Source organism: Eurytemora carolleeae, unplaced genomic scaffold (genome assembly GCF_000591075.1).
Source record: "Eurytemora carolleeae unplaced genomic scaffold, Eaff_2.0 scaffold62, whole genome shotgun sequence".
NCBI classification, from domain to species: domain Eukaryota; kingdom Metazoa; phylum Arthropoda; class Copepoda; order Calanoida; family Temoridae; genus Eurytemora; species Eurytemora carolleeae.
In genome coordinates this window covers 165245-184031 of record NW_019396429.1, presented here as the reverse complement: position 1 = coordinate 184031, position 18787 = coordinate 165245, and the positions used below count along the sequence as shown (strand labels likewise).

Below are 18787 nucleotides of genomic sequence, written 5' to 3'. Positions count from 1 at the left end.
AAGTGACCTTCCATTTATGGAGTGGCATGTCCAGTAGGGGTGATCAATATTGGAATAGAGCCAACCGCCCACCGGAAGTCGCTGCGTTTTCACCGTAAGGCCACAAAAAAATTATTTTCTTGGAAATTCAATGCTAAATTCAAATCTGAAAAGCGTTTTAAAAAATTGAAAATTGAGTGAGTCAGAGCCAAAAAACTAATCAAAAACATTAATAAGTTTAAAAACCGGAATTTATTACCGTTATTTGGCCATAACTTCTTTAGATTTTAATATTTTTAAAAATGGTTTTGGAATATGAATTCAGCATGAAATTTCCAAGAAAATGATGTATCATATTTATTTTTGAAAATTTTTTTAGATCTTGCGGCGATTTCTCCAACATGTCAATTCGCACCCCTATGGACGATTTTGAAATTTTTTTTTTTGATTGCAATATTTTTATTAATTTAAAACGCAGCGACCTTAGACTGGCTGAGTTCTAAAAAAAGTCACAAATCTATCACCCTTAACGTCCAGTATACATTTACAAGATAAGAAAACACTCCTAATTTTCAAATCATCAATTAGATAAAAGTATACACGTTATCATTGGGAATCGATCATGGCCCTCTTTAAATGGAGGATCACTTGAAATTATCATCGTGTATTTGACGAGCTTAAAAAATAGACATGTTTTGGGACACTTCATAAAATGAGTTAAAATTCGGCAAGGCAAACCACTTTGGCATGTGGAACAGTAGTTCTAAATTATTTTAGATTAGTTTAAGGTTAATTTTCTCTTTTTTTTACGCAATGCAGACTTACCCTTTTCTTCTATCTAACAGAATTCATAGTTTAAAATATCTAAGGTCTACAACATTGGGTAGCAAAGATATAGGGATTAGAAATATAAGTTTGTGAACAACTCAATTCCTTTAGACATTCTTATCTAACAGAAGTCATAGCTAGAAATATCAAAAGTCTACAACACCAGCTTGCAAAGATGTAGAGATTAGAAAATTATAATTTGTGGCGAATTTTTAGTTTTTTTTGTGTGTTTTTTATGTTACTTACAAAGTGATTAAAAAAGCGGCGTTAGCTTTAGTTTACAGACCACAATGAAAATGTTTTCAGAGTTCAAGTTTGGGGTTACAAAATATAAAATTTAGTAAGACAAGTGCTAAATTTTTTTTAACACAAACAACGCGAAATAAAATTATTTAACTTTTTTTTTCTTTTAAAAAGAAATCGAATAAAAAATTATTTTTTTTCTATTCTAAAGTTTCAAAAAAATCTATTGATGAATAAAACATAACACGCATTTTCCATTTGATAAAATATTCTTGCAATTTAGTAAGTATCTACATTTCTAAATTTTTCAACCTAAAACATGCACCTGCACGTCAACTGAAGTTATGATTTTAAGTGGTCAAATAAACATGAAACCCAGCAATTGTGTTTGTTCATAGACCCGTTCCAATTAATAATTTGATTTTTTTGCAATTAGTAAATCATTTGCTTTATTACAGAAAATGCATATGTAAAATTGCTTAATGTCGTCTTCCTTTTCCAGAGAATTAGTGGGTTTCATCAAACAATGGCAAATCACAAACCTTTTATGTCCAAGATTTGATTTTTTTTTCAAATTTACTAATCCCTATATCTTTCCAACCTGATGGTTTAAACCTTGTATATTTCAATATTAATGGTCTACGACATCGGGTTGCAAAGATATATTACATGAAAATTAGAGTTTGTGGCATAAACTCATTTTCTTTAAACTTGAAATGAAAAACCATAAGTCTTTGCTCTTATAATCATCAGAATTATTGTTACACTTTTCAAATTAAAACTCAGCCCTCATAGTCTAACGTTTTATGAACAATATTTTCATCAGACATATATCTAACGTTAGACTAATCAATTTAGTATTCAGAGAAAAGTTATGAAACATTTTGATTTACAGAATTACATTTTTTAAAATGTTACACGTTTCACTATTGAAATTTTACTCTGTAAAAAAAACTTTCGTTTCCTGATTATTAAAATAAACTTTGAACTTTGAAATATAAATCCTTTCGTTACGATATTCAATCAAATCACAATTAATTTTTCAAACGTTAGACTTTCAAGCTCCCCTTGGAAACAAAACATTTCTTTAAGTTATGGTCGAAAAAAAGTTGTAGATATTAGAAAAATAACGTTACATTTCCACAAAACGCTAACGTTGGGGATATATTCCTCTAACGTTAACGTTGAAATTCTTGTTTCAATCCTTTTTTTACTTTATACTAAAACTTCAGCCAAATTAAACTCTGCATATTTTTTTCTTCTCCGCGCAAACATATATGATTTCGGGGGCGAAAATTATTTTAACGAGGAAAAAAATTTTTAAATAAGAAATTTTTTTGCCACAAACATAAATTTTCTAATCCCTGTTTCTTTGAAACCTGATGGTGTAAACTTTGATAATTCAAACTGAGGCTTTTTGGTCTAACAGAATTCATAGTTTGAAATATTAAAGATCTACGACATCAGGTTGCACAGATATAGAGATTATAATTTTGAATTTGTGGCAAATACCTTTCTCCTTTGAACCTCTGATTTATAATCAATAAACATAATGTTCTAAACTTAGTAAAGTCTAAGTATGAAAGATATAAGGTTTTTGAACTAATGAATACTGTTGACAGGGGTTTTTATAGGGGGGGCACAAAAAAATGTGGAATATCGAATAAATTTAAAAATCATCTGTAGATTAACAAAAGATCGAGATCAAGCATTGATCTCGATATCTACAATACAACAGCTAGCTCTGAATTATTTTTATTTCTTAAGTTATATAAAGAACAAGTTACTTAGGATTTCCTCGCAATACTTCTTTCATTATTTCTGATAAAACAAACCTGTGAAAAAACTGTATTTGAAAGATTAAAATACAGTTCTCTGCTCAAGCGAAGGTACCCAGAACTACTGGTTGTGTTGTGAAGAGTAGTGCCCATAAGTCGAGGCTGCCCAAAGTTGAGCCATAGCCTGATAGTAATTTAGGCCTGGATCCACGGGGCGGGGGAAAGCAAATAGATACTGAGGCCTGAACTTTTTAAATCTAAACTGGTATAACGCACCAACTCGGTTCCTGTTCCCTGGTGGTTTAGTTTAAAGGGAGAGACTGGCTAGGTATGGTTGTTGAACTCAGAGTGCAGGATTATAGAGAAAATTTTTAGGATTTATTTTGATACCTATAAAACGTTATTGTGGTATATAATTACTGAGTTAAAGCGTCAATTCGCTCTGTAATCGTCACAAGGATGCTCCATTTTGGAGGCTTGCATTTCTCTCAACTCTCAAGAATCGATTTATGAAATTATGAAATTATTGACGTTGTGATGATGTGATGAAATCAATGATAGGATCAATCATTTCTTTATCATCATTAAATATAATTTTTATTCTTAAATATTTTTTCCAAGATTTCTTCGAATTGTCGTCTTTGCATTGAAATTCCAGGAAATCATACGGGAAACGGTTTTGCACAATAAAATATTACGGAAACAGACGGGAACAGACTAAATAAAATTATTAAACTTATTCTATTTAGCTCAAAACTTTAAGCGCTTTGAATATCGTGTTTAGCGCTATCCCAACCAACAAATTTAACATAAGATCAAAATAAAATCAAATAATCCAATCTAAACCTGCGAAATAAATTCTTTAAAAATTTATCTTTAAAATGTTTGCTCTGACTAACATTTGTAAACGAAATAACATTTGAATTTATGCAAAACAAGGTTTTATGGGAAATGAGGGAAAGTAATTAGAGTTTTATGTAAATACTCCCTGTGCTTATATTCGCATAAACATGTCCTTTATTTTAATAGAATTTAAAACAAATTTGAACCTACTTTTCTAATTCTATCATGATTTATTTTGATTATTTTACTAAAAGATATCTGGTAAAATAAGATTGCAAATAGCAAATGGAATAGGAACAAAACCCTTAAATAATTTTAACATGGTGACTATTTTTCGGTATTAATAATTGATTTTTAGTCGGTCTTAAACTTGTTCAAATATTTCATGATTTGATTTCCCGATACTTTTTCTAGAAGTTTTGTAAAAGATGAAAGTAAACTAATTTGTCTGTAATTTTTTAATTTATCAGATTCTCCAGTCTTAAAGACTGAAACGATTTTTGCAGTTTTTAGGATGGCCGGAATATAACCAGTTTTACGACAAGTAGAATAAAAGGCAGATAGGACCCATGATACTTGGCATTATCGACTTTTATAGGTTTATAGAAATGTTATCTGGACCGGAGCTGTTCTTATTTTTTAATTTGCTTAGAGCATCATTCATGATATTAGGGGTCATATTTTCAAAAACAAAGTTTTCATCAGTTTTTTCTAAAAGATAATCGGAGAACTTTTTTGTTGAGTTTGGGATATTTGTGGCTAGTTGAAGACTTATATACTAGAGAAAAACTTATTGAAACCAAGGTACTAATGCAAGGAAAGTTAATTGTGGTTGTTTACACTAGCTGCGTACATATTGAAACCAGTTCTCTCTGGGCGGAATTTGTGAACAATAATATATGCGTCAGTGTTCGTTTAGTATCCGAGGAGGAACAATGCATTTAATTTTAATAATTTTGATAATTCACACAATAGTTTCCTATGACCAGAATATTTCATCGATTATTTTTGTAAAAATGGATTCCATGTCAGGCTGTGACATCCGTCTTGTGTTTACTTTTCCGACCAAAGACAGTACACTGCAGTAGAAAAAAATGCGTACACCTCTCAAATAACTTTCCTTGCATAAGTACCTTGCATTGAAACCTTCAGATATTTCAGCTGCCCCATATTGGAAATTGTTCACAAAGGTATCAGGGATGTTTATGGATTAGCGCCCCCCTAAAACACTATTTATTGTTTGCCAAGTTTTTTCCAATCTTTAATATATTCTTTAAACTTGTTATCATAATATTTTTTCCTTTTAACCCTCACTAGTCGGGTTTACACTGTATTGTACTTTTTAAAACTCATTTTAGTCTCAGGACATGGTTTACTCAATTTTTTATTAAAAAAAATTATTTTTAATTTTCCTGGAGGGAAATAAAGCTTCAGAAATTCAAGGACTGTGTGGTTTACTCTTATTTGCAGAAATTATGTTTTTTTATTGTCAGGAAATGAAGAATTTAAATAGTTTTCTATAGTTTCAAAGAAAACATTAAAAAAAGTTTGTTGATAAGTGTTTAGAAGAATGTCCCAGTTTTTATTTTCCAGCATTGTTTTTAACCTTGAAATAGAGGGAGTAACAAATTTTCGAAATGTTTTTGTAGAATCATCTCTCACAAATTTGTCTTTAAAATGACGAAAAAACTGGAAAATTATCAGAAATTTCAGAAAGTATAAATCCTGAATCATTAGCATCATCAGGTAATATTTGTTACAAAATGATCTAGAAGAGTGGCAGTGGTTCCTTGTCGGAAGAGTTATTAGTGGCAGAAAACTATTTTCAAGTAGTGTTGTTGAACAAAATCATTTTAAACTCCCCATAGCCTTTGAAAGTTGTCTTTTCCAGGTTTGCCAAGGATTTATTTCTCTGACGGAGTCCTACACCCCCCCCCCCCCCAACTCTGATACTTGATTGTGTACCAAAACCGCTCATGTTAAAGTGAAATAAGTTAAAATTCCAAATGAAAACAATCTTTCTTCTTTTTTTAAACAAGCAATTATTTTCAGAAGACAATTATGTTTTAGTCTACAATCAATCACCTCTCTATTTCGAGTGTGTTAAGACCTAATAGTAAGTTACCCTTTCAAATACAATCATAATATTAGTAACAAACAATGTTCGAAACTTTATTTCAATAGTATCAACTTATCATTCAATAAATATTAAACTGTATCCTTTACCATTTGTGTTTCTTAAAGTTAATCATTTGCTATTTTTTTTTATTAAAACAAATACCCGCATTTTATAACTCCAGAAAAATTGTAATTAAATCATCCTTGTTTCAGGTTTGAAATATATTTTGTGACTAACAGTTTTAACACATTGGAGTGAGTCATAGAGAAGCTTAATCACCTTGTGTATGCCTTTAAAAGTGTATCTAAGTAAAGCCCTATAACTATTTTCAAGTAGTGTATCTAAGTAAAGCCCTATAACTATTTTCAAGTAGTGTATCTAAGTTAAGCCCTATAACTATTTTCAAGTAGTGTATCTAAGAAAAGCCCTATATCAATATGGCTTGTATGATTAAATAAGTTTACGTTCATATCTATACTAAGATAACTTCATTTACATTCTTTTAAGATTTGGATCAGACTTGATCTTTAAAAATATATCACTTATTGTTTGATTAAAATACTTTTTATTAACATAAAGAGAACTGTTTGGACGACAAAAATATTTCCCACAAGGATAACTTTATTCTTGGCAGTTTTAATCTTGATTTGTGATTAAAAATCTTGTGGAATAAAGATTGAAATACATTCAACTGGTTCAAAACAAAGTGATTTCTCCGTTCAAAGTCCTAGCCCTCCACATTGATTATCTCTAATTTTAAGATGAAAAGGATCGGTGGTAGTTTATCTCAAATAAATAAGTTTTGAGGTTTATTCCATATTTCTTGTGGTACAATAACAAATGACTTTGAATGTTTGTAATAAATGCCTTACTCCAATACTTCTTAAATGTGTATCAATTTAGATACAACTCTCTCAAGCTTCTTTTTTTGCATTTTTAAATAGATTTAATTTATAATTATTATACAAAATTATTTGTTTAATAATTTATACGTCTGTATCACATGCTCAGTATACTGCACTGCCATTGGTGGGAGTTGTGATCATGTGATACGGACATAAAAATTATTTTACGTATAATTATGTATAATAATTATCAATCAAATCTATTAAAAATTATTTAATTCAAATAATAATAAGAGCAAACCTAAGTTACTTAGGCTTCTCTGGGATCCTTGTTTTCAGATTGGTTACATATTTGCTGAATATGATCTGTTTTCTCATGGGATAGAATTTATTTTCAAGGCTGTCATTGAAAGTTTTCACAGTGGATATACGAATTAGGTAGTTAAGATTAAAGGTTATCCATTCTGAAGTTCCCAGCTCAGATGAATTATGTGTGTATATTTATGAAACTACTAATAAATCTTTCATACAATTTACAATTTTGTTCTAATAAAATTAGATAAAAAACACATTTATGTTTGCCATATTAAACATAAATTTAAATTTAAATAGACAAAAATTCATTTAAAAGATATAAATGAATTGTAAAATGTGTGTATAGAAATCAGATTATCATTTATTCCAATAAATACATTTTTAAATTTATTTTTTCTTTATTTAGCATCCAACACAAATAGCAACAACGGGATCATCAGGATTAGCAGGGCTGAAGTATCCCTTGCCCCCACTTATCTAAAATAGGAAATTTAAATCTATATTGTTTGTTTCTGTAAACAAATGGATTGATGGATTTTTGGAACTTGAGATGGGTGCATTTAGTATTTTTTCATTTAGTTTGTTCATTGTTTGTACACTACCCATTTCACAGTGAAATCATTCGGCACAATAAAATTGTTTGTTCAATGAAATTTTTCTTTTATTAAAACACAATAGTGTTTTTAAAAGTTAGTTTGGAAAAATCGTTTGTTTAGTAAAAAACTATTGTTTGTTTTTTTAATGGTTTGGAGCATTTTAAACAGTTTGCTTAAAAAAAACCTATCCTCTTTTCATTTCTCTGAACAATCCAAGTTGTTCATGTTTTTCTGAACTACACCACCAATAACCAAAAATTTGTTTATTCTAAAAAATGTTGTTCGTTCACAAAAATGATGCTCATCTCTATGTGGAACTGATTAAAGGGAGTCTAAGCATAATTTATGATGATGGCAATACCTTATTCACAAAAGTACCCTTGAAACCTTTATCTGATCAACAATGTGGAAGATATTGTGGTTTGAAAGGTTTGAAAGTGTTTATTTTTAATAATTCTGATATGTCTTCCTGCAGTAGAAATTCACTTTTTTAGAAAAACTCCGATTGAAAATAAACAGTTTTCAAAATCATAGTATTATTTAATTCATACAGATTCTAAGAATTCCATTGTAAATTGGGCATTGCCATCTTTGCACTAAGGTTCACTTGAAATTATACACTATGTAAAGTCTTGTATTCAATGTTTTAAGATTTGAGCAGTGGCTCAATTGAAACCGGTTTTTGGAGGATTTGAGATGCTCAAATTCATTAAATTTGGACTCTGGACAGCTATGACATGCATTTGATAATCTTTGAAGCCTAATGTTTTCCAAAAATGTTATACATGTTCTGAGGTCCAACATGAATAACTTTAAAATTATACCCGGATTTTCTGCTGGCAATCATGAATAATATCACAGTACTCTCCATCAGGTAGGCCAGTATAGTACTCCTTGTTCAGATCACCCATAGCAACAAAACCTTTGTTTCCTCTAAACATATTTAAAACAATACAGATGGAACAATAGATGTTGTCTTTTCAAGATTTAGAGGTTTTTAGTTCACAACAGCCCTTTAGGCAGAAGCCCAAAGGAGAATTAAGCGCATGCTTTGTTGAATGACAAGACAGAAAGAGAGCAGGATCATAACTTCTATGGGCTTATTGTGAATGAAAAAAACCCTAAATATTGAAAAGAGGACATCTAGTTTTCTATTTGTTTTGTTACTGATCTGTTCTGATTCAGAAATCTTAAATCTGTGTCTTTCTTAACTCTATGAAAACTTTTATCCAACATCATGGGCCGATTTTTGATTTTTTCTTTACAATGAAATAATGACCGGAAATGTAATCAGTACATAGAGAAAGGATACAAAGAGGTAAAGCTTACCTCAGATGTATACAACTGACTGCCCTTGATATTAATTAATTAATATGAGTGGTCGGTTGTGTACATCTGAGGTAAACTTTACCTCTTTGTTTCCTTTCTTTATGAATTAGTACATCATTTGAAACTGATTCAAGTTAAAAAAAATAAAAAAATTTGCAAATAAAAGCTGTTTTCATCAATATTTGTATTTTTGAAAGATAAGAGTTGTACTTAACAAAGTTTGAGAACTGACCTAATGTTTATATTGCATCTTTAAGTGGTAAAAGTATTGTTTACTTAACTTTTTTGTTAAAAATTGTGTTAAAATGCTTGAGTCAGTTATCTCATCTCCAATAATGCCTTTTTTGGTTTGGGTTAATACAGATCCTGGAGAATCCCAGGGATGCTCCAGCTGCCTGCCAGTTTTCAACTCCAGTCCCAACTACTGCATTGGCAAACTTAACCATGTTCACAATACTACTCCACCTGAATAACAATAAAATGATTATGCCCAGAAGAGTTCTTAACTCTAGGGTCTCCAATCAGAATTCCATTGCATGGAACTTTCTGCCACTGTGGGGAACTGCATGCAACTGTTCTTGAATTGCAAGGCATTGTAAGGTATTGAGCAGAGTTTACAGGGCTCACGATTGTGCGCAAGGAAAATCCACTAGTGTGGGAAACCCTACTTAACAGTAAGTTTTTTAATGATAAATATATCAAATTGTTCCAACCTATGTTCACAAGTCCAACCGTTTCCGCAGGTCTGTCCTGGGGGTCCAGGCTGGGCTTCTGGTGGTCCCTGGTCAAAGTCATCAAAGTAGTAGCTAGACATTACTCTCTTAAACCCATAATCATGAGCCAACATGAAGGCAGAGGCTACTTTGTATTGCCAGTCATTGTGTCCAGGTCCAGATGCAGTAAGCACTCCACCTGGGCCACTATGTCCACGTTGGTTGCATTATTGTCCACAAAAACAACAGCATGAAATCCATCAGCCATTCCCCATGCCTGAGGAAAATATGGAATATCTAAAGCTTTACAGGTTCATGCAAATTTCCCATTTTTCGTAACTCACACAATCATTTGTACCTGGTCATAAATTCCTCCAAGACAATTGAAGAATCCATTTCTAATACATTCAGCAAGCTTTACACCATATCTAAACTCTGTTGTTTTTCCAACACCAAAATATTCGCTAGCACTAATTGCCTCGCCTCCCATGTCAATAACCTCATGGAAATAAAGTGGTGCACGACCATTTGGCAGATTTCCTGTTCTCTCCTGGATGGCAGCAAGATCTCCAGGCCACATATGTTTACTGGCGTCAACACGGAACCCCTTTACTCCGATGTTAATGCAGTCTTTGAAGTAGTCTGCAATCTTACCTCGAACGTAGTCTTTACCACCATCAAGGTCATTCATGGATACAAGATAACAGTTTCTGACCTGAAAGTGATAAGACTAAGTCCTGTGTAAATATTTTAGTAAGTAAGCAACACCAAATGTATTTAATCAATTGTATGCAAAAACAAATATGCCAACATTTTTATGATCTTACATTATTTGGGTCATTATAGTTGGAGATTTCGCAGTAAGGTTGATGGAAGTCCAAACTTGAGAAAGGAACTCCAGGATAGTTCTCGCTTGGACCATCATAGGAGGATCCTCCAGTTCCATGTCCACTAGCTCCATGTCCAGTCATGTGGTTGACCACAACATCAACATAAATGCTAAAATCAACAGGGGTTTAAATGTGATGCAATTAAAATTCATTTGACTATTTACTTAGAAAATTGAGAGTAATAGATACTGGACACTGGACAGTGTATGTAAATAATATAATAAATTATTAGGAAAGTGTGTAAGATAAACCTTTGATAGGGGTGGGATGAAACCTTATTTTGTTCTTGGAAAAGACATAAAGTTTTTGTCAAACCATTAGAATTTGGTTTATTTTTATTTTTGTAAAAATTATAGCTGTACGGAAATGTATTCCAAGCCTACTTACTTTACTCCTACAGCATTACATCTGTTAACCATGCTGATAAACTGATCTCTATTTCCAGATCTTGACTCAAGCTTGTAGGAAACTGGCTGATATCTAGTAATCAATAGAGGATAGGGTGAATGTCAACTATAAGGTATAAGGAAAAAGTCTATTTAGATCTGATAGACCTATAGAACCATAAAAGTTTTTTTTTCTTAGATATTTCACAATGTTTAATGGTGTTAAATTGAACTCACACGTTTGTTTTTGCTTAAGAATTCTTTTTAAGTAAATCTGATCAAAAATATTTTTTGGTTTGAAAACAAACTTTTGAGTATTTACCTAGTCCACCATTGACCACCTTGGATATGTTCCTCAGGTGGAGAGACTTGGACACCACAGAATCCTTTAGGACCAAGCACTTCCTCGCATTCTCTGCAAACAGACTCTAATTTAAAAGTAGGATAACTGTCAATCAAGTAATTGTTTATTGAATATATGCAATTTTTTCATTCCGTAATTTACTGTGAAGATTGGTAAAAACAGAAAGGGGAAAAAAAGAAAAACAGTTTGGGCGCAGTAATAATGTCAATTGATAAAAATTGTGGTGAGCACATGATAAATCACTTCTTTTAACTTCTGATTTAATTTATTATGACTTTGGGGAGGCTCATAGTTACAAAATATTTACAAAATCATTATTCTTTTTTATCTGGCAAAAAGACTATTTTATGAGGTATCTGTGTAAAATATTAATATACTCTCACTTAAAATTAGCTATTTATCCATTTTATTCACATTTTATTCTTTTGGTTGGCAATACCAAATCAAACTATTCGAACTAGAGTGAACTGAATGATATAATGGCCAATTTATACAATTAAAGATAGCTTGAAGGAGTTAAGAATACACTTTTTGAGGAACAATTTTCTATGACTTTGACCCAAATTTTAAAGTGAGTACACATTAGTATTTTTCAAGGACCACTTCAAAAAACATTTTGTCAGGTGGTTTCATGCAGTACATTTTTGTTGTTTATTGAGTTAACTTCGTAACACTGACCTGGCTATAGAGTCCCAGGACCATTCAAACAGATGAACAATCACCTGCTTCTGGTCTTGGCAATGGGATTCTGTGTACCCATATCCTTAATTTTACTCATTAAATAAAGGATGGATATGGATATTGAAGATAATGGGATTCTGTGTACCCATATCCTTAATTTCATTTATTAAAGGATGGATATGGATATTGAAGATAATGCGATTCTGTGTACCCATATCCTTAATTTCATTTATTAAAGGATGGATATGGATATTGAAGATAATGGGATTCTGTGTACCCATATCCTTAATTTCATTAAATAAAGGATGGGTATGGATATTGAAGATAATGGATTCTGTGTACCCATATCCTTAATTTCATTAAATAAAGGATGGATATGGATATTGAAGATAATGGTATTTTGTGTACCCATATCCTTAATTTTGTTTATTAAAGGATGGAGACAGATAATGAAGATAATGGGATTCTGTGTACCCATATCCTTAATTTTATTTATTAAAGGATGGAGATTGCTAATGAAGATAATGGGATTCTGTGTACCTATACCCTTAATTTCATTTATTAAAGGATGGAGATTGCTAATGAAGATAATGGGATTCTGTGTACCTATACCCTTAATTTTATTTATTAATGGGACTGTAGACAGATAATGAAGATAATGGGATTCTGGATATGGATAATGAAGATAATTTTTTACTCATATCCTTAATTTCATTTATTAAAGGATGGAGACATATAATGAAGATCATGATTCTGTGTACCCATATCCTTAATTTTATTTACTAAAGAGACTGGATATGGATAACAAAGATAATGTGATGGATAATGAAGATTATGGGACAGACTATGGCGAAAAAAGGATGGATTGCTAAATGAAATCATTTACTAGATGTAAAATTACAATTTAAGAATATTAACTTGTTTTTAAGGACAAAATAAGAAATTTTTGGACATTAAGATATTTTTATGGAGACACAAAATGACTATTAAAAATTGTAATTTTAAAGTTATATCCACCACTGAAAATAAGCATACTATGAATCTTTATAGTTTATCCTGTAATGCTAAAATTGAGCAATTTTTTTATGTTTAATAAATTGCTTTTATCTCAAAAGATAATTATGAAAATATGTCCACACCTTGTTTAAAGTAGGCTTGGAATCATAGTTTTTTATTCATATGTAATTTTGATTGTGAACAAAGGAATTGAGTTTTTGCCACAAACTCTGATTTTATAATTCTTATATCTTTTCAGCCCGATGTAGTAGACCTTAGATTTTTCAGACTATGAATTATGTTGGATCACACAATCTAAGTTTGAAATATCAAAGGTTTACAGCATTAGGTTTCAAAGATATAAAGATTAGAAAATTTGAGTTTGTGGCAAAGACTCAATTCCTTTATGTCTTTTATTTCAAAAATTTAAAAATTATAAAAAAAAATTTTAATTTATCTCTCAAAATATCTCTATAACATAAAAATACACTATAAAATAGCTTTTATTGGAATTCCTGAGCATAACTTGACTATGAAATGCGGGAATTTTTTTTGGAAAATTCGTAAATTGCAGTTTTAATCAGTTCTTCAAAGTTCATCATGACAGAGAGACTGCTCAATAATAAGAGGGGTAAAAAAGCCTAATATGTGGTGAAAACCATATTTAGCTTGGTCTCACAATATTCACAAATACCAGACAAACAAAACTATCTCCAGGAAGTTGGCGGAATAATGAAACTGTAGGAAGAACTGTAAAATGTAAAATTCTAAAAATATAGTTTTAACATGATTAGATATTTGTAAAATATGTTTATAGAGCAAATGACGTATTAACTCATAGAGAAAATGTTGAGTAGAGCAATTGGACCATCACAGTCATAAAAATGTTTATAGAGCAAATGACGTGTTATGTCATAGATCAATTGATGTATAGAGCAGATGACATATAGAGCAAACGTCGTGATCTATGAGCTATAGAGCAAATGGTTAATAGAGCAAATGGAACTAGAGCAAATGGCCATAGAGCAAATGGAATTAGAGCAGATGTCGTAGCGCCTATAGATCTGAATAAAACTGAACTGGAGAAAGTATAAAACTAGATGTTCTGATCTAATACCGCAAAAAGTTAATATTTCTAGCATCTTTTTTTTTTAGACTCATATTCTATATAATAGCACAAAGTTAATCATTTTTAACAAACATAGTTCTTATCATTATTTTTCTATTTTTATCTCTCGTAAGCAAAAATTACAGTGTGCTTTTTGTGCAAACATGTCAATATGTTAAAACTTAATAATTTTGGTATACAAATACAAACAACTAACCCGGCACAATATTGTAAATTATCAAATATGACTCCCAGAAATAATGTGATGATGTTTCAATACTTTATTGAAAGTATAGAAATATGATTCAAATGGCTTTATAATATGTAATTTGTACTTTGTTCTTATTTCTTGGGCTATGAAAACTTCATTAAACCTACTGGTCTGTCTCACTGTGTCAACTAATGACTCCACCGTGCTCATGGAGTTGGGAGGAGATGGATTTGATGAGATGTTGGAATGTTTTGGGGAGTACCTGAGAGAGGGTGAAGGGCTCCCATGAGGAAACCAGTGGGGATATGGTATGGAACAAGAATAATGAAGGGAATTTTGCCATCCATATCCGGGTGCCTCAAGGATACAGTCCCCTGTTTTTGAAAAGCTCCTTATGCTGAAATCCACTTCTGAATTTTCATCTTTCTGCCAACTCCTACCCCCCACCCCCTCCCCTTCTACAGTCAAACTCTATCCAAAACTATCCATTTTTCAACCTATTTCAACTATTGTTTGTAATATCTGAATGATTTGTTTGGAATTTAATTGATATGTTTACGATCCGAGTTGAATGTTGCATCTTTCTGAATTTGAATGAACACTACGTTCTTCGGTATTAATCGTTTTTAACAATTTTCTCATTATAGACACAACAGATAGAAGTAATATTAGTAGCAATCAAAAGCGCTTTTTTATCGGATTAAGCCTATACCCCTTTCATTTTTCGCGAACAATCCCTTTAAGGAAAATTTTGTTGGAAACCCTACTTCTAATTGATTGGATTAAATCAAGTAGACAAATAAAACCAGAGGATATAAAAATAATTGTCAGAGGTTGTTCATTGATTTTAAAGAACTTAGCATCTAACAATTTTAAAAGGATTATTTGTCTTCTCTGTCATAATCTGACCCTTCCTTCTAATTTTAGAATGGTCAACTTTGATAATATCCTGACCTATAGACATTAATAGTTTCAAATAACGACGGTTCAAACCCCTCTCTCCCCCCTTTTTTGTACCACTTCCCCCTCTTTTATAAAAGAACAAAATCAAAGTTAAATATTCTTCACATCATAGCTTATATTAGTAAATAAAAAAAGGAAGTTAAATAATGCTCTTTTGTATTTGTATACATATCAATTATGTAATAACATTGTAATATTGTAGAGAATATTCATTTTAACTTGTAACTTTTTATGTAATATTGCGAGAATCTCTGATGACCAAGCAGAAACTACAGATTTGAGACACTTGGCATCTGGATCTAGTGGAGGAAGGTTGTCTTTTCCGACCTCTACGGAAAACCTGATGAACATCATCTTATCCAACATCTGAGAGCTGAAGTTGGTTCTGCAAGCTGTTCTTCTGATGAATCCTAAACAAGAATAATGATTTAACCAAGATATTCAACAAATAGTAAATAAATCAATATTCCCACATATTTCTCTTAATTTCAAAATATATACCCCAATTTTGCTAAATCAAAAGATTTAGATCAAACTTTTGTTTATGTGTGATATATATTAAAGCACAAGAAACGAAATGCGAAAGTTAAATGCAATTAATTCTGCAGATACACATCTTTGTTTATTCAGAATGAAACTCTGGAACTAGTCAGAACAGTGACCAGAAAATGGGACAGTACACCAAATAAACACATCTAGGAAAAATTCTCGTGCAACCACTGTATAGCAGTTTAACTCGGAACTTCAGAGAATCAAAAGAATTAAAAAAAATTTTGTCTACTTAACCTATTGCTAATGAAATGTGGCAGACATTTAATTTTTAATGAAATAAGTATACAGGGCTCTTTAAAACTGTTCCTGCATATTTTATGACTATTTATTTAATTTTGCAATCAATGAGAATTAGCTGTATAATAGTATAAAACCCATTGAAATTATATTAATTCTATTGATGTCTCCAAACTGTATTAATTCTTTATGTTTATATATTATTGTCTAAAAATATGTTTAAAAAGATTCTTCGGTTCATCTGAACTGGATTTTAAAAACCTGATTTGTTCAAAGTTCTTTAAAAATCATCTGATCTAAATATTTATGTTTAATTCTATAAGTTGATGTTATTTAAGAAAGTACACATAAAAAATCATACATCCACCAGAACCCTTCTGATTTAATTGGGTCGTGCCAATGTAGAGTAAAGTGCGTTATTTGGTTATAGTTAAGCACTCACCTCTGGTCCTTCAGTAAAAGTAAATTCAACCTAAAGTCTGGCCGCCTCGACCTTGTTTCACCAGCTAGTCCTATTGAGTGTCTGCTTTATTGACCCAATGTCCAGGCGATACAGAACAAACTAGGACTGGAAAGGTTGACCTGGCTCGGAAATTCAAATGTACTACGGCTGCCTGTGTAGACTTAACTTTTCAGATTTTCAGAAAAAAACACCTATAGCTCACTATAGTAAAAAAAACCTATAGCTCACTATAGTAAAACGCAAATTGTTTGAAAAAACATACATTCTAACATTTCAAGATATTTGAGTAAGAAACCAAAGAAAAAACAGAAATGATTAAGCATTGCTTAAGATACAAAGGTTGCTTTAAAGCATATCAAATTGCTAAATTTGGTCATATATTTCACTTAGGTTGGTTATAAATTGCAGTATTTGGTTATAGTATTAAACTTTATTATTTTACACTTGCTTAAGCTGGTACAGTTAACATCTATATAACAACACTATTTTTAATGAGTCTATTCCTAACAACATCCGTTAAAATTGTTTCTCATTTTTAAAAAACACAAACAAATAAGCACCCAAATCCGACAAGAATGAACTTTTGATAAAGTTTAAAGTATTNAAGCTGCTCATCGAAAAGAGGATCAACACGCTGCTAGTCAGTGATTAGAAGATCATCAGACTGCTCATTGAAGGGAGGATTATCAGCTGCTCATCAAATGGGGGATCATTAAGCTGCTCATTGAAAAGAGGATCAACACGCTGCTAGTCAGTGATGAGAAGATCATCAAGCTGCTCAGCGATGGGAGGATTATCAAGCTGTACACTTCCTTGTGTTAGCTTGAGTTTGCTGGAAGCTTGTTCATTCCAAGAAATCAATTCATGTACTTGCAAAGGACTTTCCATCCCTAAGAGTCTTTTCAGTAGCTTCCCATTGCTTGCTCACAACAGAATATTCTGTCAAACTAGACATTGTGCTGTTTCCTGTGCTCTGAAATTTCATGTATAATCAAAAACCGCAATTTCCAAAAAATTTAAACAGTTTTTAGTGTGCACACAACTTTTAAGTTTAAATATGCAATATTTACAACAATATTTACTTTAGGACCTATTAAATATCTATATGGAGGAACTACTGGGGAGGGAATTAAAAAAAAACAATTAATAAACCCTATAAAGCTTAGCTCTAGAATTTCAAAAATCCATTATTTTTCATATTTGTTTTTTAATGTTTTGTAAATGTTACACTGAGTAAATTATTTTCGCATCTTCATATATATATAACCTGATAATAATATTTTGGTGATTTTGGTTAGGTTAACATCTCTACTTGTAATGATATTAGGGTTGAAAAATAGGTACAATCAAATTCAGCAATTTTTTTATATATAACAAAATAACGCACTTTACTCTAAAATTTTTTGTTTGTTTAAGGTTTAAATTCAAGTTTTTAATCCCCAGAATGTAGTAATTTGAACTAAAAACTTGAATTAACACTAAATTTATTTAATTCAAGTTCTATTAAAAATGTGCAATATTTTTTATGAAAAGCCACGACCTGCTTTGCCGGTATCATGTTACCATGTTACTTATTTGCCTCGGAACAAATAAGAAACTTTTTAGGGGGAGTGGATTCATGTTGTGTTCTATGCCCTGGAAAATTCCAAAACGGAGAGAGGGGGATTGAATTTTGTAGATCCAGAAAAATAATTAAATTAGTATTTATATAGGGTTAGGTTAGGTTAAGACACTTTCTGTGTCAAGCGCTGTGGCTAGGACAGGCTAGGGGGCCGAGCGCTGCGGCCACGGGTTAGGTTAAGTTATGACACTTTCTGGACCGAGCCCTGTGGCTATGACAGGCTAGGGGCCTGAGGGCTGCGGCCACATGTCTTACATTAAAGACCCCACCAGCTGCCAGTCTCTACGCAGGCATCCCACAAATATTATTTTTCTGGATCTACAAAATTTTAATCCCCCTCTCTCTGTTTTGATATTTTCCGGGGCATTGAACACAACATGAATCCCACTCAGACAACTTTTTACACCCAAGATCATAAAATCGTGAGTAAAACAGGAATTTGTAAAAAAAAAATAATTCCATAAACTTTTGGATTGCACTCTATAAGAGATTGACAATTTTTATTTGCCATTTCTGAAAATTAAAACGATTATCAGAATTTTAAATAATTTTGTTTCAATTGTGAAGGCATTTTAACCCCCTTAAAAATGGGGGGAAAAATCTTTCGCCTGTTTCGTAATTAGCGGACAAAAGGAATAGGACCGGTGTCATGTCTTAACTTTAATCGTCAGTCCGACGTTTGGCTTAAACTATGTTAGGCTGAAAAGCCTTGACTTAGAAGAGATCG

The 18787-nt window shown here is 31.5% G+C and overlaps 2 protein-coding genes across 2 annotated transcripts in view; both read right to left on the bottom strand.

Annotated features, from left to right (window-relative positions):
* Positions 1–2944, bottom strand: part of LOC111703144 (rap guanine nucleotide exchange factor 6) — an 18813-nt gene extending 15869 nt beyond the window's left edge. Inside the window, exon 1 of the mRNA XM_023475020.1 lies at positions 2886–2944. The gene's annotated coding sequence lies outside the window, so the exon portion shown is untranslated. The remainder of the gene's footprint in view (positions 1–2885) is intronic.
* A 4384-nt stretch (positions 2945–7328) lies between these two features.
* On the bottom strand, positions 7329–17394 carry LOC111703143 (alpha-amylase-like). Its single transcript, XM_023475019.1, is given in 13 exon segments — positions 7329–7427; positions 8371–8479; positions 9242–9340; positions 9589–9814; positions 9817–9865; positions 9947–10303; positions 10416–10587; positions 10866–10958; positions 11187–11279; positions 11907–11991; positions 14392–14486; positions 15447–15597; positions 17310–17394. Coding segments are annotated over 13 exon segments (1689 nt in total). The 3' UTR covers positions 7329–7352.
* Between the last annotated feature and the right edge of the window lie 1393 nt (positions 17395–18787).